The sequence below is a fragment of the Oncorhynchus gorbuscha genome, linkage group LG05, assembly GCF_021184085.1.
Source record: "Oncorhynchus gorbuscha isolate QuinsamMale2020 ecotype Even-year linkage group LG05, OgorEven_v1.0, whole genome shotgun sequence".
Taxonomy (NCBI): Eukaryota; Metazoa; Chordata; class Actinopteri; order Salmoniformes; family Salmonidae; genus Oncorhynchus; species Oncorhynchus gorbuscha.
Genome location: NC_060177.1, coordinates 87,614,209 through 87,639,366, shown reverse-complemented (window position 1 = coordinate 87,639,366; position 25,158 = coordinate 87,614,209). Strand labels below are relative to the sequence as shown.

At 43.6% G+C, this 25,158-nt stretch overlaps 2 protein-coding genes across 3 annotated transcripts in view; both read right to left on the bottom strand.

The window, feature by feature from the left end:
- LOC124036638 (palmitoyltransferase ZDHHC19-like) overlaps positions 1–4,515 on the bottom strand; it is a 10,028-nt gene extending 5,513 nt beyond the window's left edge. For both annotated transcript variants that reach the window (XM_046351457.1, XM_046351458.1), the window contains exons 1-3: positions 3,341–4,515; positions 3,089–3,210; positions 2,129–2,268 (exon numbers count right to left, since the gene is read on the bottom strand). In XM_046351457.1, coding sequence (XP_046207413.1) covers positions 2,129–2,268; positions 3,089–3,210; positions 3,341–3,618 — 540 coding nt within the window. In that variant the 5' untranslated portion in view covers positions 3,619–4,515. The remainder of the gene's footprint in view (positions 1–2,128; positions 2,269–3,088; positions 3,211–3,340) is intronic.
- Positions 4,516–4,670: 155 nt separating this feature from the next.
- naaladl1 (N-acetylated alpha-linked acidic dipeptidase like 1) lies at positions 4,671–22,553 on the bottom strand. Its single transcript, XM_046351456.1, has 19 exons — positions 22,117–22,553; positions 21,658–21,830; positions 19,600–19,721; positions 16,924–17,043; positions 13,236–13,428; positions 12,763–12,856; positions 12,487–12,591; positions 12,309–12,394; positions 11,952–12,071; positions 10,605–10,690; positions 10,337–10,400; positions 9,707–9,774; positions 7,235–7,326; positions 6,954–7,047; positions 6,760–6,841; positions 6,366–6,539; positions 5,500–5,587; positions 5,204–5,296; positions 4,671–4,929 (listed from the first exon to the last, which is right to left on the bottom strand). Exons 1-19 carry the CDS (start codon positions 22,311–22,313, stop codon positions 4,752–4,754), a joined length of 2,229 nt encoding a protein of 742 aa, XP_046207412.1. The 5' UTR covers positions 22,314–22,553; the 3' UTR covers positions 4,671–4,751.
- Positions 22,554–25,158: the final 2,605 nt, after the last annotated feature.

Here is a 25,158-nt window from a genome sequence, read left to right as displayed (position 1 = left end):
ATACAGGGGGAGGTAGATAATGATAATTAACAGGAGTTAGATAATGATAACGAACAGGAGGCATTAGATAATTATAATGAACAGGGGAGGTAGATAATATACAGGGGAGGTGGATAATGATAATGAACAGGTGGAGGTAGAAAATTATAATGAACAGGGGGAGGTAGATAATATACAAGGGGAGGTAGATAATAATAATGAACAGGGGAGGTAGATCATGATAATGAACAGGGGGTGGGTAATATACAGGGAGGTAGATAATGATAATGAACAGGAGGAGTTAGATCATGATAATGAACATGGGGAGGTAGATAATATTACAGGGGGAGGTAGATGATGATAATGATCAGGGGGGTAGATAATATACAGGGGAGGTGGATAATGATAATGAACAGGGGGTAGATGATACACAGGGGGAGGTAGATAATGATAACGAACAGGAGGAGGTAGATAATACACACGGGGAGGTAGATAATGAACAGGAGGAGTTAGATCATGATAATGAACTGGGGGAGGTAGATAATATACTGGGGGAGGTAGATAATGATAATGAACAGAGGAGGTAGATAATATACAGGGAGAGGTAGATAATGATAATGAACAGGAGGAGTTAGATAATGATAATGAACAGGAGGAGTTAGATAATGATCATGAACAGGGGGAGGTAGATAATATACAGGGGGTAGATAATGATAATGAACAGGAGGCATTAGATAATTAGAATGAACAGGGGAGGTAGATAATGAACAGGGGGAGGTAGATAATATACAGGGGAGGTGGATAATGATAATGAACAGGGGGAGGTAGAAAATGATAATGAACAGGGGGAGGTAGATAATATACAAGGGGAGGTAGATAATGATAATGAACAGGGGAGGTAGATAATGATAATGAACAGGGGGGTAGATAACGATAATGAACAGGGGGAGGTAGATAATTTACAGGGGAGGTAGATAATATTACAGGGGAGGTAGATGATGATAATGATCAGGGGGTAGATAATGATAATGAACTGGGGGAGGTAGATAATATACTGGGGGAGGTAGATGATGATAATGATCAGGGGGTAGATAATGATAATGAACAGGGGAGGTAGATAATACACAGGGGGAGGTAGATAATGAACAGGGGGAGTTAGATCATGATAATGAACAGGGGGTAGATAATATACTGGGGGAGGTAGATAATGATAATGAACAGGGGGAGTTAGATAATGACAATGGACCAGGGGAGGTAGATAATACACAGGGGAGGTAGATCATGATAATGAAAAGGAGGAGGTAGATAATATACAGGGGGGGTAGATTATGATAATGAACAGGGGAGTTAGATAATGATAATGAACAGGGAGAGGTAGAATAACATACAAGGGGAGGTAGAAAATTATAATGAACATGAAGAGTTAGATCATGATAATGAACAGGGGGAGATAGATAATATACTGGGGGAGTTAGATAATGATAATGAACAGGGGGAGGTAGATAATATACTGGGGGAGTTAGATAGTGATAATGAACAGGGGGGGTTAGATAATGAACAGGGGGGGGTAGATAATACACAGGGGGAGTTAGATAATGATAATGAACAAGAGGAGGTAGATAATATACAGGGAGAGGTAGATAATGATAATGAACAGGAGGAGTTAGATAATGATAATGAACAGGAGGAGTTAGATAATGATAATGAACAGGAGGAGTTAGATAATGATCATGAACAGGGGGAGGTAGATAATATACAGGGGGTAGATAATGATAATGAACAGGAGGCAGATAATATACAGGGGAGGTGGATAATGAGCAGGGGTAGGTAGATAATGATAAAAAACGGGGGGTAGATAATGAACAGGGGAGGTAGATAATGAGCGGGGGTAGGTAGATAATGATAAAGAACAGGGGGGGTAGATAATGAACAGGGGGAGGTAGATAATGATAAAGAACAGGGGGGGTATATAATGAACAGAGGGAGAGAGCTAGATAGTAAACAGGGTGAGGTAGGTAAGGAAAATGAAGAGGGGGGCAGGTAACGATATTGAAGGTAGGTAGATTAAGATAAAGCCATTTTGATGACACTTTCCTGAATTGTGGTTCCAGTCTGATAAGTTTGCTACACTCATTTCAATACAACTCACGTCCACACACGCATTGCAGCGACGGCAGTGCCATGCAGCAGGGGGAAGGTAGATCTCACACCTACTGCACCAGTCCATATCATACCTCTGACCATTCACTACCACATAGGCCACCTCTACTGTGCCTGGCCATGGGGGGCCTGAGAGAGAGGAAAGAGAGGTAGAAGATAAAGAAGAAGAAGAGAGAGAGAGGCTTTATAAACATTGCTCCTTCATGGTAATTTCTGGATAACAATGTAGCGACTTTAAAGGAGAATCTGGAGCAGGACTTGACTCAACAACTCTGCAGCTCAGATACAGATGTAGGATCTTAATTTGACCAGTTTCTCACAGCAGGAAAATAATCTTACAGCAATAGGAAATTACTGTGTGAATTGTAATTAATGGACATTCATGTATGGGTTGATCATTCTTTTGTTAGGGTGTAACCGGTGTGAAATGGCTGGCTAGTTAGCGATGCATGCTAGTGGCATTTCAATCGCTGACGTCACTCGCCCCGAGACCTTGAAGTAGTTGTTTCCCTTGCTCTGCATCGCTGCAGCTTTTATGGAGTGACGGGTAATGATGCTGCGAGGGTGACTGTTGTTGATGTGTGCCAAGGGTCCCTGGTTCAAGCCCAGGTTGGGGAGAGGAGAGGGACAGAAGCTGCGTTGTTACAAGGACAAATCGAGTCTGACATTCTAAAGTGGGAATTACAAACTTTAGAAGCCTTTTTAAAACTCGAATGCATTAAACGTTTGCATTTCAGCTGCACAGGAAAATGATCTGCAACACCATAGTGATCAAATGAAGAGAGCAGATCTGTACCACCTGTGCCATAATGATACAGACCTCTTGGTATAGGAAGTAGCCCAGTTGCTTACTTATTAATAACTCTTGAAAGGAATATCAAAGCTCCCTATTATCAAAGCTATATTTAATAATACTATTGTAATGCTGTTGTTAACATGATAATATTACCTTGGTGGAGAATGCCAGGATCCATGAAACTTGACACCAGGAAAGTTATCAAGGTCCCAGTTAGTAACATCGCAGAGGCCACAGGATAGGCCACTGAAACATGAGTAGCCAACCAAGCGCACCTGGCGAGGACAGGGAATAAAGTCAACTGTCAAGTCATCCTTGCAGAAAACTACAGGTGGAATGGGTTTTGATTGAATGTGACATTTGGGGACAACCTAATATAAGGAGAAGATTAGCTTGTAAACTTACGGGAAAGTGATGTACAGCACGCTTATTACGAAACCCAAGCAGACAGTAAAACTCGGCCCGAGGCCTCTCACAACCCAGTGCGGCCGTCTCCGCTTCTTGCGAGGCTTCTCGTTGTCCGAGTCCATATGCCTTCTAAACTTCCAAACTTCGGAAGAAAAAAATACGTCTTCTTTACTCTTTAAATATAAAAAATGCTTTATTTTCTTTGAGCTACAATGAATGTAGTTCTGTCCAGCTTTCCACTTCCTCACGACAGATGATGCTGTCATGGAAACCATGAAAGAACGCGCTCAAGCCCCTGACCGCTCGTGATAGAAAATACTTGGTAGTCTATTTAAAATAACAGACTATATAGCCGAGATTTATAAAAAATAAAATAACGCACACACTATTAAGCCATATAAGCCTATGATTGTTATTTAATTGTTTATTAAAATAGTAAAGATTATAGTTAGATAAATAGTTAGATTATTATTTTATATTATTTGATCTGCAATCTGCTCAGACATTTGGATAGACATTTGACATATCTGCTTACCACGTCATTATGTTACAGCAATCTGGTGCTGACCCCAGAGATCCTATAAAATTACAAGAGGTGGAGTATATGTGATAAACCCTCAAGGTTCCAGAATGGCGTAAAAATGGCAGCCATATTCGTCAGGGAGAAATCCAAACCCGTCTTATTGGAACGAATGGCTGTCTAAGTATAATTCTGATTTTACTTATGCATGAAAATAAAAGTAAGGCATTTGACCAGAAATGGTGTAATATAATTGTCAACCTAAAATATTGTTATATAATTAAAAATACAGTTTATACAGGTTTTATACACATTTTGTCAATAGATAGACTCAAAAAATAAATGTAACCAGACCATAAATGTCACATTTTTCGTTTTCTTGAAAAGCTGTGAGTGCTATTATATGATACAATATCAGTACTTGTTGCATTTACAACTTGTCTAAGTCCCATCATGATGTCAGACAGTGTCTGGCTGTGGATTGGCTACATTGTTTTAATGGAATGTTGGAATATTGGCAGTTAATTTGAACAATTAATGGAATCATTCCTCTAAAACTGTCTGGCTAGCTAACAAACATACAGGGAAGATCAATTCCTCAAATTCATTATTTTACACAAAATCTTATCACAGCAAAGCACAGCCTCACATTCAATTCGCGCATTTATGTACAAAATGTATTTGCAGCCTGCTAAACCATGGTTGACCAAATCCCTGACCAAAATGGCTGACCATAAGAAAGTTATTTTCCATTCTATCTAAAGCCAATTCAACTGCACATAGGATGACATTCCATGAGACAGTCTCTTCACAGAAATATAATTAAAACTTTATTATTATATATGTAAACTGAATAACATAACATATATCAGTATCCCTATGGTCTCGCTAAATGGCGTCTCCCAGTGTGTGAGCGGCTCCCTGTATGGCCTGAATCAGGATGGACAGCTGACGGTGTGTTTCTTTCCAGTCGCTGTCCAGTCCAGTCGACGCAGCTCTGGTATACGCATCAGCCAGTCCTGGGAAGGTAGCCTGTCCAGCTTTACTGGAGGCCCAGATCACATGTCTGGAAGAGCGAGAGAGAGACGGATAGAAAGAAGGTATGGTGAGTCATGTTAGACGGTCAGAGGAGGGAAGACAGGGGGAGTGGCCTAAGCATACAATGAAGCATTTCATGAAAGGTGCACAAAACATCAAATATCCTAGATGGTAAACAGTGGATGCTCATCTAGGGGATAGGACATAGTTTCCCAACCTGAATCCATATCGATCATCAAATATCCTAGATGGTAAACAGTGGATGCTCATCTAGGGGATAGATCGTAACATAGTTTCCCAACCTGTATCCATATCGATCAGGGAACGCCACAGGGTCCAGGAAAGCCCTATCCAGGAGCATCAGTTGGTCATTGATCCTACGCACCTTCAGGGGCCTTAATATGGACAAAGCACTGGTTTAGAATGGTTTAGTGAGTGAGTGAGTGAGTGAGTGAGTGAGTGAGTGAGTGAGTGAGTGAGTGAGTGAGTGAGTGAGTGAGTGAGTGAGTGAGTGAGTGAGTGAGTGAGTGAGTGAGTGAGTGAGTGAGTGAGTGTGTGTGTGTGTGTGCGTGCGTGCGTGCAAAGGGCTACCACTCACGTCTCGTTGGCCAAGTCTGAATCTCTGATCAACTGGTCCAGTCTGGCGGCTGCAGAACGGAAATTCCTCACAGCAGTCTGTAATGGCTCTGAAATAGGAGCAGGGACAGGATATTCTAGAACAGTGTTTCTCAACCGTAGAATATTGCTGACTGGTCCCTGAGATTATGTGTCTGTTTTGTCTAAACAACCTAAACCAGAGGTTCCCAAACTTTTTTGGTCCACGACCTCATCTTGATATATAAAAAATAATTGCGACTCCACCATGTAAAAACAAAAATGTAATCTAATCAACGGACAATATTTACTTTTTTAATTGAGGCCATGACAGTCTATTACAAATCAGTCTGACAGCACTTCAACCTGAAGGAAGTATGGGTTGAAGTGACTGATATGTCATTATCACTGATGATCTTTTCCCCCAGCCTGATTGGCTGCCTGGTCTTGTCCACTCTATTCTAATGAGGCTTGTGGGCATTATAGAAGGAAACGGATGACACATACACTACGTGTTCCTGAGTCTTATCGTTCAGTAACGTAGTATTTTGTCGCGTAAACCGTTCGAAAGATAAAGCCACGTTATCAGAAACCGCTCTGTTACAGCAGCTAGAGGATACCGGGGGTTACTGACGTGGGAAACGCTGTTTAGACACAAACATAGCATCACCTACTGTCTCCATCTATCCATCCACCCCTCTACCCTTCCATCACCTCTCTCCCTCCATCCACCTTTTCACCCCTACCCCTTTCGCTGTCCCCCATCCCTCTTTGTTTGTGTGTGCGTGCGTGTGTGTGTGTGCGTGCGTGTGTGTGTGTGCGTGCGTGCGTGTGTGTGTGCCCGTGTGTATGCTAGTGACTGTGACCCACCTATAGAGATCATATGTGCTGCCAGTCCATCAGTGTACAGCTCCATGGCCTTACTGAGGTATCCTTCCAGAGTCTCTGCATAGTCACTGCAGTTAAACGGCAACAGAAGACTATCAGCCAATCGCATCAGGACGTTCCCTGCCGTCCTGGCAACCGTCTGGTGACTGGTGAACCCTTTGGAGGGAGAGAGGGAGAGAGGGAGAGAGAGAGATTCAGTAAAGAGAGGTGATATCAGGGTAAGGATATTGACAGGAAAGGGATAGAGAGACCAAGGAGAAAGACAATAGACATACAGTATATACATAAAGAGAGATATTGAACTCATAAGGTCAACAGCAGTGTGTTTGTCTTTATGTTCCCCCTGTAGCCACCTGGCCCATATCTCCCTGCTCACCTGGGTCGATGAACTTGGAGGCATAGTCGAAGGTGTCGTATGCCGTGTGATACGCTGGGTAGATTCTGGCTCTGGTTTTGGTCTGCATGAAAACAGCATGGATCATGGGATGTGACTTAAAGGACTAACTGATCATTTGTTAAGACATTGAAATTACTCTCATCGTGTGTGTGTGTGTGTGTGTCATGTCTTACTCTATCGTAGGTGTAGGAGATATCCATGGAGGTGATACCTAGGAAGTGGATGAAGGCAGCGTAATCACTTCCTGCCCCAGTCAGAAAACCCACACTATAATCAAAAACAACAAAAACAAATCATCAACCAATCAAATCTCTGCTATGACTGCCAATTAACTGAAGAGCCAATTAAAATCCCTAAAATCATTTCACTGACATCTTAATCATTTCTTAAATAGTCCTCTGGGTCTCGTCACATGACTCTACTGTTTCATGAAAAGAGAAAGTAGGCTATTCACTTGGGGATGACTCCGTAGGCGGGGCTAGTGCGGTTGAAGTAGCGAATCCAGTTGTCATAGACGGATGTCGAGTCTGATCCAGGTGTCTTCACCTGTAGAAAAGCAATCAAACACCATTATAGTGATGGCTTCTTTTTTGGGAAAAAAAATGAAGATAGATAGATTGATAAATGGTCAAATGTTTTGGCACCACTGTAAGAGTCAAATATGTAATCATCCATTGTTGGTTTGACAAACGATGAAAGGAGTAGAAATACCCACACACTGTTGTACCCTCATACCCACACACTGTACCCTCATACCCACACACTGTACGCTCATACCCACACACTGTACCCTCATACCCACACACTGTTGTACGCTCATACCCACACACTGTTGTAACTCATACCCAGACACTGTTGTACACTCATACCCACACACTGTTGTAACTCATACCCAGACACTGTTGTAACTCATACCCAGACACTGTTGTACACTCATACCCACACACTGTTGTACGCTCATACCCACACACTGTTGTACGCTCATACCCACACACTGTTGTACGCTCATACCCACACACTGTTGTACGCTCATACCCACACACTGTTGTACGCTCATACCCACACACTGTTGTACGCTCATACCCACACACTGTTGTACGCTCATACCCACACACTGTTGTACGCTCATACCCACACACTGTTGTACGCTCATACCCACACACTGTTGTACGCTCATACCCAGACACTGTTGTACGCTCATACCCACACACTGTTGTACGCTCATACCCACACACTGTTGTACGGTCATACCCACACACTGTTGTACGCTCATACCCACACACTGTTGTACGCTCATACCCACACACTGTTGTACGCTCATACCCAGACACTGTTGTACGCTCATACCCAGACACTGTTGTACGCTCATACCCACACACTGTTGTACGCTCATACCCACACACTGTTGTACGCTCATACCCACACACTGTTGTACGCTCATACCCACACACTGTTGTACGCTCATACCCACACACTGTTGTACGCTCATACCCACACACTGTTGTACGCTCATACCCAGACACTGTTGTACGCTCATAACCAGACACTGTTGTACGCTCATACCCACACACTGTTGTACGCTCATACCCACACACTGTTGTACGCTCATACCCACACACTGTTGTACGCTCATACCCACACACTGTTGTACGCTCATACCCACACACTGTTGTACGCTCATACCCAGACACTGTTGTACGCTCATAACCACACACTGTTGTACGCTCATACCCACACACTGTTGTACGCTCATACCCACACACTGTTGTACGCTCATACCCACACACTGTTGTACGCTCATACCCACACACTGTTGTACGCTCATACCCACACACTGTTGTACGCTCATACCCAGACACTGTTGTACGCTCATAACCAGACACTGTTGTACGCTCATACCCACACACTGTTGTACGCTCATACCCACACACTGTTGTACGCTCATACCCACACACTGTTGTACGCTCATACCCACACACTGTTGTACGCTCATACCCACACACTGTTGTACGCTCATACCCACACACTGTTGTACGCTCATACCCACACACTGTTGTACGCTCATACCCAGACACTGTTGTACGCTCATACCCAGACACTGTTGTACGCTCATACCCACACACTGTTGTACGCTCATACACACACACTGTTGTACGCTCATACCCAGACACTGTTGTACGCTCATAACCAGACACTGTTGTACGCTCATAACCACACACTGTTGTACGCTCATACCCACACACTGTTGTACGCTCATACCCACACACTGTTGTACGCTCATACCCACACACTGTTGTACGCTCATACCCACACACTGTTGTACGCTCATACCCACACACTGTTGTACGCTCATACCCAGACACTGTTGTACGCTCATACCCACACACTGTTGTACGCTCATACCCACACACTGTTGTACGCTCATACCCACACACTGTTGTACGCTCATACCCAGACACTGTTGTACGCTCATACCCACACACTGTTGTACGCTCATACCCACACACTGTTGTACGCTCATACCCAGACACTGTTGTACGCTCATACCCACACACTGTTGTACGCTCATACCCAGACACTGTTGTACGCTCATACCCACACACTGTTGTACGCTCATACCCACACACTGTTGTACGCTCATACCCACACACTGTTGTACGCTCATACCCAGACACTGTTGTACGCTCATACCCAGACACTGTTGTACGCTCATACCCAGACACTGTTGTACTCTCATACCCACACACTGTACCCTCATACCCACACACTGTTGTACACTCATACCCAGACACTGTTGTACACTCATACTTTTTTTGTTTTTTTGCAACATTTTTCTATTAACTTTATTTGAGCATACAACAATTGGTGGGGGGGTTTTACCATTTTTTACTACAGACGGTATTGAGAAGAGAATTCGAGGCCTCACCTGTTTGGAGGCCTTGAGGATAACACTCTGAGCAGAGGGGGACGACGATGCCCTTAGAGTAGCGTTAGCTGGGATGACAAGGGATACTGGAGGTTAGGTTCAAACACAATGCTTCCACTACACACAGAGAATGTTTCCTAGACACAGATTCTCCATTTAAAAGTGCTTTATAAAGTCCGGGACTTGGCTTGTGTCCAAGAAACCAGTACTTATTTAACTGATAACTATGTGTACTGTAAGCAGTTGCCCTGGGCCTGTATCCACAAAGCATCTCAGAATAGGATCAGCTTTACCTTTTACATCATAATGAATAATATTGCAGATCCTAGATCAGCACTCCTCCCCTGAGATGCTTGTGTGGATACGGTCCTTGATTGTTGGAGTAAAAACACCATCAGTTTAACACGCTACCTCTGTCATAACTGGGGCGGCAGGAAGCCTAGTGGTCAGAGCGTTAGACTAGTAACCGAAAGGTTAGACTGAATCCCCGAGCTGACGAGGTAAGAATTTGTTGTTCTTCCCCCTGAACAAGACAGTTAACCCACTGTTCATAGGCTGTCATTGTAAATAAGAATTTGTTCTTACCTTTATTTAACTAGGCAAGTCAGTTATAAAATAAATCACTCTTACCGAATACAGCTATGTCCACGTTGATATAGGCGACAGAACGTTCACTCAGCTTGCTGTAATACTCCTGGGGAGGAGAACGTCGCGTTAACTTATCTCTATCAGAAACATCATAATGTGGATCTCTTCCGTCTAGGGAATCCTTTCCTTGACCCTGTGTTGCTGCTTGCCTTTAGGGGGTGAAGGTCGGGTTACTGTGAAACACCTTGTGACAACAGATGATGTAAACAGGGATTTTATAAATATCATTTGATTGATTTAGATTGTTCACCTCAGTGTACTCTGTGGATCCAATCAGACCGAACTCCTCGGCTCCCCAGCTCCCAAAGATGATGGACCTCCGTGGCCTCCATTTCCCTGACAGACAGGCGGTAATGTTGTTCACTGTTTACTGCTCCCAACAGCAATGACTGGGTATCATTTTGTTATCCTACAGTAGTTCAGAAGGTCTAACTCCTTAACCCAGGTCTAACTCCCTAACCCAGGTATAACCCAGGTCTAACTCCTTAACCCAGGTCTAACTTCCTAACCCAGGTCTAACTCCCTAACCCAGGTCTAACTCCCTAACCCAGGTCTAACTCCTTAACCCAGGTCTAACTCCCTAACCCAGGTCTAACCCAGGTCTAACTCCTTAACCCAGGTCTAACTTCCTAACCCAGGTCTAACTCCCTAACCCAGGTCTAACTCCTTAACCCAGGTCTAACTCCTTAAACCAGGTCTAACTCCTTAACCCAGGTCTAACTTCCTAACCCAGGTCTAACTCCCTAACCCAGGTCTAACTCCCTAACCCAGGTCTAACTCCCTAACCCAGGTCTAACTCCCTAACCCAGGTCTAACTCCCTAACCCAGGTCTAACTCCCTAACCCAGGTCTAACTCCCTAACCCAGGTCTAACCCAGGTCTAACTTCCTAACCCAGGTCTAACCCAGGTCTAACTCCTTAACCCAGGTCTAACTCCTTAACCCAGGTCTAACTCCCTAAACCCAGGTCTAACTCCCTAAACCCAGGTCTAACTCCCTAACCCAGGTCTAACCCCCTAACCCAGGTCTAACCCAGGTCTAACTCCTTAACCCAGGTTTAACCCAGGTCTAACTCCTTAACCCAGGTCTAACTCCTTAACCCAGGTCTAACTCCCTAACCCAGGTCTAACTCCCTAACCCAGGTCTAACTGTCTAACCCAGGTCTAACCCAGGTCTAACTCCTTAACCCAGGTCTAACCCCCTAACCCAGGTCTAACTGTCTAACCCAGGTCTAACTCCTTAACCCAGGTCTAACTCCTTAACCCAGGTCTAACTCCTTAACCCAGGTCTAACTCCCTAACCCAGGTCTAACTCCCTAACCCAGGTCTAACTCCCTAACCCAGGTCTAACTCCTTAACCCAGGTCTAACTCCTTAACCCAGGTCTAACTCCCTAACCCAGGTCTAACTCCCTAACCCAGGTCTAACTCCTTAACCCAGGTCTAACTCCTTAACCCAGGTCTAACTCCTTAACCCAGGTCTAACTCCTTAACCCAGGTCTAACTCCCTAACCCAGGTCTAACTCCTTAACCCAGGTCTAACCCTAACCCAGGTCTAACCCCCTAACCCAGGTCTAACCCAGGTCTAACTGTGATGCTCACCCTGCTTGACCATTCGTCCCAGCACCCGGGTCACCTCCAGCATCACGGAGGTTCCACTGCTGGGGTCAATGGCCCCGTGGACCCAGCTGTCTCTGTGGTTACCGTAGATCACATACCTGTCTATGGGACAAAGACTTGAATTAGATTAGAGAAAAACTTTGGTTTGACGCTGGTCTGCTTTAAAATGTGTGTGTATGATTCTTCACCGTCTGTGTTTTTGTATATGAACTGTTTTGCCTGTATGATGCACAAATGCATATGTCGTCATAATGCTCGACTCAATTGGCTTGACTCTTGAGGTAACTTCTTCCCCATGGCCTAAGTGTGGTTTGGTAGCTAGAGCTGAATCCTTCTCACCTGGCTCAACACTGCCGCGAATCACCCCCATCACATTGGCAGAATTCTTCAGCTCCTCACGGTTATAGATGTCCAGTTTTACATCGCTGGAACAGAGACACACATGTTTGTTTTTTTAGCAAACATTCCGCTAAACTTGATATTGTCATACTTTTATAGAGATTTATCGAAATCCCACCTGTTGTTGAAGTTGGATGTTAGTTTGAATCCTGGTCCCCCAAAATTATACGTGCAGTTGAATGCTCCCTGCCATTCGGATGGGGCGGGCTCTCCTCCCAGCTCACTGCAGAGATGACCAATCAAATACGGCAAACAGGATTCAGAACCAATCACATTGGGCGGACCCTTCTTGTACACCAAATACTCCATGATACCCCATGAGCCATTGGTCAACCATGCAGCTCTCCACAAAAGTTAATGACGTCACAATGGACCAATGGTAAACCCCACTCACCAGATCAAGGCGTAGGCATCCTCAAACCCGATTGGTTGAGTTGGGATTGGCGGGATCCCGGTGATATCCTTTTCTGGTATTCTGTATGTGTCATCTACAGATGGAAATGTCAGAAGTGGGAACTGTGAAAACGCCTTGGAAAGTCTGAGTGACGAAGATGATCAATGTACTAATGACGACGATCACATACATGTGAATACGGTCAAAGATGGACGATTTTTGTAGCCTCTACAGCAGTCAAATTGTAACCTGTTTTAGTTCAATCTAGACAATTTTGCAACTATATAGTTAGGTGTTCATTACCATTTGATTCCAACTGTCACTATAATGTCAAAGGTCAAAAGGTAATTTAAAATACTGTTACTTAGTCATCATCATCTCAAAATGATCTTATCTCATTTTGAGGGTTATAGGTCCTACCTTTTTATAACAAGTCAATTATTTACCACCACATCATAATGCATCGTGGGTACCTTTAGCGGCCAGGTAGGGTGTCAGCATGTCTCCATAGTGGGTGTTGAAGGAGCCCCTCTCCACCCCTGAGGGGGGCATGTACCAGGAATAGGGGTACGTCTCGTTGTTGTCCGACATCTTGCCATCGTTGATGTCCCACGGGTCGGTGTAGACCAGCACCCCGATCACACCGTACGGAGCTGCATTGATGGCCTGGAGAAGAGGCACGACATGACAGTCAAAGTGGTCATGTTAGTCATGGGATGTATCTGAAATGGTACCCTTTTCCCAATATAGTACACTAGTTTTAGTGCACTACCATCCAGCAAACCAGGAACATTCCCAGAACACTAACTAAAATGTATATTATGTTCTAGTTAGAGTATTATCTAACCTTAGGATGATAACAGCCCCAAAACATTCATAGAATGTTTTTGCTTAAAAATCTGTGTTCATCAAAAATGTTTAAGATTAAATATCCTTGGAACATTTCACTCAAATGTTGTGCACAACACCAGTAACAACCACTACCGAACATGTTTGTATAAAACATTTGCCTGATGTTGCGGTAATGTTCCTATAACACATTTAATCTGTTAATTAAAAGGTTCCCAGAATGCTTCATTCGGTTGTGGGAACGGTGGGAACATCACAAAATATATGTTCCCAATAACTGTTGAGTTGTGCGGATGATTCTACAATGTTTATTTTGGGGTGCAAAAAACACTCACCTGATGTTTGTTCCCAGAACACATTTAGTCTGTTTTGTTTTATGGTTAAGTGAATTTGTTTTCCAGTGTCTGTTGGAAAGCAGGCTGACCCATGTTTTCCTCTAGATTTTGCCTGTGCTTAGCTCTACTTGATCATTTTTATCCTAAAAAATCTCTCTAGTCCTTGCCGATGACAAGCATACCCATAACATGATGCAGCCACCACCATGCTTGAAAATATTAAGAGTAGTACTCAGTGATATATTTCTTTGGCACATTTTTGGGAGTTTTACTTTAGGGCCTTAATTGCAAATAGGATGCATGTTTTGTAATATTTGTATTCTATACAAGCTCACTTATTTTCACTCTGTCAATTCGGTTTGTATTCTGTAGTAACTACGATGTTGTTGATCCATCCTCAGTTTTCTCCTTTCACAGCCATTAAACTCTGTAATTGTTTTAAAGTCACCATTGGCCTCATGGTGAAATCCCTGAGCAGTTTCCTTCCTCTCCGGCAACTGAGTTAGGAAGGACGCCTGTATCTTTGTTGTGACTGGGGGTATTGATACACCATCCAAAGTGTAGTTTATAACTTCACCATGCTCAAAGGAATATTCAATGTCTGCTTTTTACCAATAGGTGCCCTTCTTTGCGAGGCATTGGAAAAACCTCCCTGGTCTTTGTGGTTGAATCTTTGTTTGAAATTCACTGTTCGACTGAGGGACCTTACAGATAATTGTATGTTTGGGGTACAGAATAATGTTAAACACACTGTGTGAATCCATGTAACTTATTATGTGAGTTATTAAGCACATTTTTACTCCTGAACTTATTTAGGCTTGTCATAACGAAGAGGTTGATGTCACGTTCTGACCTTTTAGTTCCTTTGTTTTGTCTTTGTTTATATGGTTAGGGCGTGAGTTGGGGTGGGCAGTCTATGTTTGTTTTTCTATGTTCGGTTTCTGTGTTCGGCCTAGTATGGTTCTCAATCAGAGGCAGGTGTCGTTAGTTGTCTCTGATTGAGAATCATACTTAGGTAGCCTGGGTTTCAGTTTTGGGTTGTGGGTGTTTGTCTTCCGTGTCAGTGTTTGTCGCCACACGGGACTGTTTCATTCATTTCACGTTTCTTGTTTTGTATTTCGTAGTGTTCAGTAAATTTTTTAAAATAAACATTATGGACACTTACCACACTGTGTTTTGGTCCTCCGATCCTTCTCGCTTTCTCCTCAGAAGAGGAGTCTGAATATTTACCCTAGGAGTCTGAATATTTACCCTAGGAGTCTGAATATTTACCCTAGGAGTCTGAATATTTACCCTCGGAGTCTGAATATTTACCCTATGAGTCTGAATATTTACCCTAGGAGTCTGAATATTTACCCTAGGAGTCTGAATATTTACCCTAGGAGTCTGAATATTTACCCTAGGAGTCTGAATATTTACCCTAGGAGTCTGAATATTTACCCTCGGAGTCTGAATATTTACCCTCGGAGTCTGAATATTTACCCTATGAGTCTGAATATTTACCCTAGGAGTCTGAATATTTACCCTAGGAGTCTGAATATTTACCCTAGGAGTCTGAATATTTACCCTAGGAGTCTGAATATTTACCCTAGGAGTCTGAATATTTACCCTCGGAGTCTGAATATTTACCCTATGAGTCTGAATATTTACCCTAGGAGTCTGAATATTTACCCTATGAGTCTGAATATTTACCCTAGGAGTCTGAATATTTACCCTAGGAGTCTGAATATTTACCCTAGGAGTCTGAATATTTACCCTAGGAGTCTGAATATTTACCCTATGAGTCTGAATATTTACCCTATGAGTCTGAATATTTACCCTAGGAGTCTGAATATTTACCCTAGGAGTCTGAATATTTACCCTAGGAGTCTGAATATTTACCCTATGAGTCTGAATATTTACCCTAGGAGTCTGAATATTTACCCTCGTAGTCTGAATATTTACCCTCGGAGTGAATATTTACCCTATGAGTCTGAATATTTACCCTCGGAGTCTGAATATTTACCCTAGGAGTCTGAATATTTACCCTATGAGTCTGAATATTTACCCTATGAGTCTGAATATTTAAGTCTGAATATTTAAGTCTGGATATTTACCCTAGGAGTCTGAATATTTACCCTATGAGTCTGAATATTTACCCTAGGAGTCTGAATATTTACCCTATGAGTCTGAATATTTACCCTAGGAGTCTGAATATTTACCCTCGGAGTCTGAATATTTACCCTATGAGTCTGAATATTTACCCTATGAGTCTGAATATTTACCCTAGGAGTCTGAATATTTACCCTAGGAGTCTGAATATTTACCCTATGAGTCTGAATATTTACCCTATGAGTCTGAATATTTACCCTAGGAGTCTGAATATTTACCCTCGGAGTCTGAATATTTACCCTCAGAGTCTGAATATTTACCCTAGGAGTCTGAATATTTACCCTCGTAGTCTGAATATTTACCCTCGGAGTGAATATTTATCCTCGGAGTCTGAATATTTACCCTATGAGTCTGAATATTTACCCTATGAGTCTGAATATTTATCCTCGGAGTCTGAATATTTACCCTCGGAGTCTGAATATTTACCTTCGGAGTCTGAATATTTACCCTCGGAGTCTGAATATTTACCCTCGGAGTCTGAATATTTACCCTCGGAGTCTGAATATTTACCTTCGGAGTCTGAATATTTACCTTCGGAGTCTGAATATTTACCCTCGGAGTCTGAATATTTACCCTCGGAGTCTGAATATTTAAGTCTGAATATTTACCCTCGGAGTCTGAATATTTACCCTATGAGTCTGAATATTTACCCTATGAGTCTGAATATTTAAGTCTGAATATTTAAGTCTGAATATTTACCCTCGGAGTCTGAATATTTAAGTCTGAATATTTACCCTCGGAGTCTGAATATTATTTCATCCCAAAAATGACAAATGACAAACAAAGAATCATTGAATGACATTTGCAGCCAATGAATTGGACTCACTTTCCCTGCTCTCCCCTCTCCTCCATATCTGGTGATAGCGACAGTCCCTGTCAGGTTCAGGGTCTGGTTGAGCAGGAAGTAGTCACTGGGCTTCCCTTGATTGGCGTAGACCAGTCTCCCCTGACAACACACACACACACACACACACACACACACACACACACACACACACACACACACACACACACACACACACACACACACACACACACACACACACACACAATCATTGAACCACAATCTACCTCAATCTAAAGCTAAGACTGGTATCGATTGACTGTAGGAGATATTAAACTGATATCCGAGTGATCAGTAGATTGTAGTAGATATCAGTCTGGTATCAGTAGACAATACCAGGAGATAGACACCACAAGCATAACATATAGCCTGTTATTGCTTTATTATTTTCTATGTCATCGTTACAGTTTTAGCACTTTAGATTTCACAAGTACTGTATGTGGTGAATGTTCTAAACTCTGTGTACAAATACTCCAAACTGGTAGGACTTGTAACGGTCAAAACCTTTCATTGTGCATTCATTTGGTTTGGAGACATCTTTCACCACACAGCCATTGCTCCAAAAATAGAAGTCACTGTGAAATATAATAACAACTAGTTCATTCAATAGCAAAAGACTTGCGATACATGTTTTCAAAAATGCCCTTTGACTGTACAGTGCAGTACTGTAGATTACAGTATATCCCACCGTTTTCACATTAAGGCAATATACTTGCACTACCTATTGAAAATTGACTGAACATCACATTTTTTTTCAGATATAATTGCAACATAGATGTACTGTAATCAAATGAAATGAAAGAAACATAACGTTTAGCAGGCACTAGTTTACCATCAAGCCACACTTGAGTAAATAGCACCAAAGCGATTGAAACAATGATCCATATAAACCCTGGATTGCCAACGCTATATAATGGCCGTGGAGACGCTTTGAAGCCACCGTCCATATTGGCACTCCCCAGAAGGAGACGTCCTCCATTGGAATGAATGGAATTCTACAGTATTTCAATTGAATTTTGAAGGGCAAAATGACATGTTGTTGCCGTGGGGACAGTAACATTGGTACTCTAAACAAACAAAAAACTTTGAGGAAAATGTAGCTCACATAATATAATCTTAAAAGTGAGATGTCTGTCATAGAATAAAAGTGTTGAACACGAACGAAGATGTTAACAAATTAATTTCTACAGCTTTGAAAAGATATCTTTTTTTTTACAATGGAGGAGGAGCACCCGAGATGGGTGGGTGGTGACTGTCAGTCATCCAGGGTCGATACACTTCACTGGATTGATATTGTAGTGGTCCTGTACAGTGGCTCAGTTCACAAGAGTATGGCACTAGCAACACCGGAGTTGTGGGTTTTATTCCCACTGCGGTCACATACCTAAATGTGTGGATTGTTGTCATTTTGGATCAAAACATCTGCTATGTAAATGGCATGTATTGGAGCAGTGTGAACCACTCAGACTCTGTCGTAGACAAATCAGTTTACATGTCAAATCTATAGGTTTACCAAAAGTTTAACTGATCGTCGGTTAAGAGCAGTCGGATTATGTAATAGGAAAATATATTTTAACAAAAAATAAGAGAAGCATGTCAAAAGTAATGTGAGCGAAAGGAAATGACTTTATATGAACATTGCAGCTCCCTGCAATGTGAAACATTTATTTCTAAGATGAAACATTACGTTTGGTGAAAAAAGTGACTGTATGATTTTGTGTTGTACTTAGTCAATTGAAAATGTGCTTAGAGTTTAGAAACAACTGCCTTTTTGATCATCTGGTTAAGAGTTTTGACTAAGAGATGTGGCAATTTACCACAACGCAATAAAGATAATTGAATGTTATCTGATGAGACACATCATAAAACATCTTCCCCTTTGACCTCGGATTATCTCAAATCTTAATAAGAATTTAACAACCTCAAAGGTCGTGCCTTGCGCCCCAGTGGGGGGGTACGGAGAGGTGACATTTATGACATGAACTAAATAAAACTGGTTAACCAATAACCTCGGGGACAAAGAGAGATCACGAAAGTCTCCTTTTCTTCCCATCTGTCCTGTCCGTCCACATATTGTCTATACACAGACACGGAATCATTCTAAATAACTAGCCTACGGTGAGTTGTTTGACCCAGAACTGGTCATTTCATTGATAAACTGTGGAAAAGATAACATAAAGAACATGACCGTCCTTGGATCTGCTTCAGAAATTGACATTTTGGGTGTCTGGCTGCATAGGCCCAGGATCCTCCTGGTCTGCCTGTCTGTGTGTTGGTGGGTAAAGACCTACCTTTGGGTGTCTGCTGCATAGGCCCAGGATCCTCCTGGTCTGCCTGTCTGTGTGTTGGTGGGTAAAGACCTACCTTTGGGTGTCTGCTGCATAGGCCCAGGATCCTCCTGGTCTGCCTGTCTGTGTGTTGGTGGGTAAAGACCTACCTTTGGGTGTCTGGCTGCATAGGCCCAGGATCCTCCTGGTCTGCCTGTCTGTGTGTTGGTGGGTAAAGACCTACCTTTGGGTGTCCGGCTGCATAGGCCCAGGATCCTCCAGGTCTGCCTGTCTGTGTGTTGGTGGGTAAAGACCTACCTTTGGGTGTCTGCTGCATAGGCCCAGGATCCTCCTGGTCTGCCTGTCTGTGTGTTGGTGGGTAAAGACCTACCTTTGGGTGTCCGGCGGGGGCGTAGGCTGCATAGGGCTGTACCACCTCAGGATCCTCCTGGTCTGAACTATATGCCTTCTCCTTCTCTCTGGCAGTGTACAGGACAGCATCAGAAGGGCTCACTGCAACACAGGAACAAACGCACAGTCGTAGGAAAATGTTGATTTTGATGCAGAATCATATCCATATCAATAATAACAACCAAAGACATTTCACAAGGAGTATAAAACATACACAGAGTAACATGGAGTACTTCAGCTCCTAATACCACACAACACCATGCCTAGTTTACCTCCTAATACCACACAACACCATGCCTAGTTTACCTCCTAATGCCACACAACACCATGCCTAGTTTACCTCCTAATACCACACAACACCACGCCTGGTTTACCTCCTAATACCACACAACACCATGCCTGGTTTACCTCCTAATACCACACAACACCACGCCTGGTTTACCTCCTAATACCACACAACACCACGCCTGGTTTACCTCCTAATACCACACAAAACCACGCCTGGTTTACCTCCTAATACCACACAACACCACGCCTGGTTTACCTCCTAATACCACACAACACCATGCCTGGTTTACCTCCTAATACCACACAACACCACGCCTAGATTACCTCCTAATACCACACAACACCACGCCTAGATTACCTCCTAATACCACACAACACCACGCCTAGTTTACCTCCTAATACCACACAACACCAAGCCTAGATTACCTCCTAATGCCACACAACACCACGCCTGGTTTACCTCCTAATGCCACACAACACCACGCCTGGTTTACCTCCTAATGCCACACAACACCACGCCTGGTTTACCTCCTAATGCCACACAACACCACGCCTAGTTTACCTCCTAATGCCACACAACACCAAGTCTGGTTTACCTCCTAATGCCACACAACACCACGCCTAGTTTACCTCCTAATGCCACACAACACCACGCCTAGTTTACCTCCTAATGCCACACAACACCAAGTCTGGTTTACCTCCTAATACCACACAACACCACGCCTGGTTTACCTCCTAATACCACACAACACCACGCCTAGTTTACCTCCTAATACCACACAACACCACGCCTAGTTTACCTCCTAATACCACACAACACCATGCCTGGTTTACCTCCTAATACCACACAACACCACGCCTGGTTTACCTCCTAATGCCACACAACACCACGCCTAGTTTACCTCCTAATACCACACAACACCATGCCTGGTTTACCTCCTAATACCACACAACACCACGCCTGGTTTACCTCCTCATGCCACATAACACCATGCCTGGTTTACCTCCTAATGCCACACAACACCATGCCTGGTTTACCTCCTAATACCACACAACAGCAAGCCTAGATTACCTCCTAATACCACACAACAGCAAGACTAGATTACCTCCTAATGCCACACAACACCATGCCTAGTTTACCTCCTAATGCCACACAACACCACACCTCGTTTACCTCCTAATGCCACACAACACCACGCCTAGTTTACCTCCTAATGCCACACAACACCACGCCTAGTTTACCTCCTAATGCCACACAACACCACGCCTGGTTTACCTCCTAATGCCACACAACACCACGCCTAGTTTACCTCCTAATGCCACACAACACCACGCCTGGTTGACCTCCTAATGCCACACAACACCAAGCCTGGTTTACCTCCTAATGCCACACAACACCACGCCTAGTTTACCTCCTAATGCCACACAACACCACGCCTAGTTTACCTCCTAATGCCACACAACACCACGCCTAGTTTACCTCCTAATGCCACACAACACCACGCCTAGTTTACCTCCTAATGCCACACAACACCACGTCTGGTTTACCTCCTAATGCCACACAACACCACGCCTAGTTTACCTCCTAATGCCACTCAACACCAAGCAGAAGAACAACTACTACTAGTATTAGTAAGTATAACATGTGACTTTTACATGGGGGCCTCGTTGGGTCTAAAAGCAGTGCACTATATGATATGGGCCAGGGACCAGGGTTATAGTTAGGACGCACCCTAAGCCCATGACTCACCCACGGTGACCTTGTTGGGGGTGTTGGGGTCTGGGAAGGACAGGTAGACCTTGTACTCCTCCCTCCAGGCCTGGTCCAGACCTGTGTCTGGGTCCTGCCACCTCTTTAACATGTACTGAACCGTCTGCTCGTCCCCTGGCGAGGTCGCCATGTGGGGCACTTTAGTCAGCTCCCTGGAGAGACATGGGGACGAGGGAACGATCATGAGAGAGATGCTCTCTGAGGACGTGTGTGTGTGTGTGTGTGTGTGTGTGTGTGTGTGTGTGTGTGTGTGTGTGTGTGTGTGTGTGTGTGTGTGTGTGTGTGTGTAGCCCATATTGTTCCAGACCTGCTTCAACAGATTAAAAAAAGATGTGGAAGATTAGAGATGAAAACAGGGATTTCTAAAAACACTGGTACAAGTATCCAGCAGCATGTGCTCTGATTGAGCAATTGATTGATTGATGTCCAGCATCTGACCTGAGGTTCTCCTGTATTGCAATGTTGTCCACCTCTGCGATAAACTTCTGGATGAGAGCCTCGTCTACGTCCTGTGTCACATCCATTACCCAGTCAGGGGCGGTGGAGCCCCTCTGGATGCCGAAGTGCCCCAACAGGATGCCTGCAGTCAGTACCAGAGCTGCTCCCAGACTACCCAGCAGCACCTTCTTCAGCATGGTCCTCCTGGTCCTCTTCCTGGAGATCTACTCTAGAACAGTAGAACCAGGTCTCTAACACCCTAGAACCAGGTCTCTAACACTCTAGAACCAGGTCTCTAACACTCTAGAACCAGGTCTCTGAGTAACGGTCGTTGACATACAGAAGTTTCACCTAAACACAGATGAAGTCTATTCCAGAGTTCCTGGAGGGTGAAAGACAATGGTGTGTTTTCAAATAGGATGTTCAGCAGGATCTGTGGTTTACTGTCTGCATAATGAGCCCTTAAAAGCCCTCCCCAATTCCCACTGTAAAGTTTAATGATTACATTTTTTCAGAGGTGATGGACTTTGAAACACACACACACACTTGTTCACTGTTGCACATTGTCCAACCTCTGGAGAATCTTCCCAAAAAGTGGACGAGTGGTTTGATTGTACATCATGATTAATTTACCAGGCAGTTACCACAAACCAGTGTTGTGACTTCCTTTCTCTCCCTGTACTTTTCTTTCTCGGTTCAATTTGATTTTTTATTTGTTATTTCACCTTTATTTAACCAGGTAGGCTAGTTGAGAACAAGTTCTCATTTGCAACTGCGACCTGGCCAAGATAAAGCGTAGCAATTCGACTCATACAACAACACAGAGTTACACATGGAATAAACAAAACATACAGTCAATAATACAGTAGAACAAAAGAAAACAAAACGTCTATATAGTGAGTGCAAATGAGGTAAGTTAAGGAAATAAATAGGCCGTGGTGGCGAAGTAATTATAAAATCAAATCAAATGGATTTATATATATATAGCCCTTCGTACATCAGCTGATATCTCAAAGTGCTGTACAGAAACCCAGCCTAAAACCCCAAACAGCAAGCAATGCAGGTGTAGAAGCACGGTGGCTAGGAAAAACTCCCTAGAAAGGCCAAAACCTAGGAAGAAACCTAGAGAGGAACCAGGCTTTGTGGGGTGGCCAGTCCTCTTCTGGCTGTGCCGGGTGGAGATTATAACAGAACATGGCCAAGATGTTTAAATGTTCATAAATGACCAGCATGGTCCAATAATAATAAGGCAGAACAGTTGAAACTGGAGCAGCAGCACGGCCAAGTGGACTGGGGACAGCAAGGAGTCATCATGTCAGGTAGTCCTGAGGCATGGTCCTAGGGCTCAGGTCCTCCGAGAGAGAGAAAAAAAGAGAGAATGAGAGGATTAGAGAGAGCATACTTAAATTCACACAGGACACCGGATAGGACAGGAGAAGTACTCCAGATATAAGAAACTGACCCTAGCACCCCGACACATAAACTACTGCAGCATAAATACTGGAGGCTGAGACAGGAGGGGTCAGGAGACACTGTGGCCCCATCCGATGACACCCCCGGACAGGGCCATTACAATATTACAATATAGCAATTAAACACTGGAATGGTAGATTGGCAGAAGATGAATGTGCAGGTAGAGATACTGGGGTGCAAAGGAGCAAAATAAATAAATACCAATATGGGGATGAGATAGGTAGATAGATGGGCTGTTTACAGATGGGCTACGTTCAGGTGCAGTGATCTGTACGTGCTTAAAGCTAGTGAGGGAGATATGAGTCTCCAGCTTCAGAGATTTTTGCAATTCGTTCCAGTCATGGGAAGCAGAGAACTGAAGGGAAAGACGACCAAAGGAGGAATTGGCTTTGGGGGTGACCAGTGAGATATACGGTGGAGCAAAAAAGTATTTAGTCAGCCACCAATTGTGCAAGTTCTCCCACTTAAAAAGAAGAGAGAGGCCTGTAATTTTCATCATAGGTACACTTCAACTATGACAGACAAAATGAGAAAAAAAATCCAGAAAATCACATTGTAGGATTTTTAATGAATTTATTTGCAAATTATGGTGGAAAATAAGTATTTGGTCATTTGGTGCTGCTATGGTGACCAGTGAGCTGAGATAAGGCAGGGCTTTACCTAGCAGAGACTTGTAGATAACCTGTAGCCAGTGGATTTGGCGACGAGTATGAAGCGAGGGCCAACCAATGAGAGCTTACAGGTCGCAATGGTAGGTAGTGTATTGAGCTTTGGTGACAAAACGGATGGCACTGTGATAGACTGCATCCAGTTTGTTGAGAAGAGTGTTGGGGGCTATTTTATAGATGACATCACCAAAGTCGAGGATCGGTAGGATGGTCAGTTTTACGAGGGTATGTTTGGCAGCATGAGTGAAGGATGCTTTGTTGCGATATAGGAAGCCGATTCTAGATTTAATTTTGGATTGGAGATGCTTAATATGAGTCTGGAAGGAGTTTACAGTCTAACCAGACACCCAGGTATTTGTAGTTGTCCACGTATTCTAAGTCAGAGCCGTCCAGAGTAGTGATGCTGGACGGGCGGGCAGGTGCGGGCAGTGATCGATTGAATAGCATGCATTTAGTTGTATTTGCTTTTAAGAGCAGTTGGAGGCCACGGAAGGAGAGTTGTATGGCATTGAAGCTCGTCTGGAGGTTAGTTAACCCAGTGTCCAAGGAGGGGCCATAAGTATACAGAATGGTGTCGTCTGCGTAGAGGTGGATCAGAGAATCACCAGCAGCAAGAGCAACATCATTGATGTATACAGAAAAGAGAGTCAGCCCGAGAATTGAACCCTGTGGCACACCCATAGAGACTGTCAGAGGACCGGACAACAGTCCCTCCGATTTGACACACTGAACTCTGTCAGAGAAGTAGTTGGTAAACCAGGCGAGGCAATCATTTGAGAAACCAAGGCTGTCAATGTCAATGTAGTCATTGCAGAGCATCCATTTTCACTGGCAATATCATTTTTGGATTCTGGAAATATTGTGCTCAGGTCAGGTGGTACTGTTGGACTGGTAGGCTATG

Excerpts from the sequence above, each read along its gene's own strand:
- naaladl1 (XM_046351456.1), bottom strand. The coding sequence starts at position 22,313 with ATGCTGAAGAAGGTGCTGCTGGGTAGTCTGGGAGCAGCTCTGGTACTG. Across the intron at positions 12,857-13,235 it reads ACCCTACCTGGCCGCTAAAG|ATGACACATACAGAATACCA; the intron begins GTACCCACGATG and ends TTCCATCTGTAG. Across the intron at positions 7,048-7,234 it reads GCCTACGGAGTCATCCCCAA|TGTGGGTTTTCTGACTGGGG; the intron begins GTGAATAGCCTA and ends TTTTGATTATAG.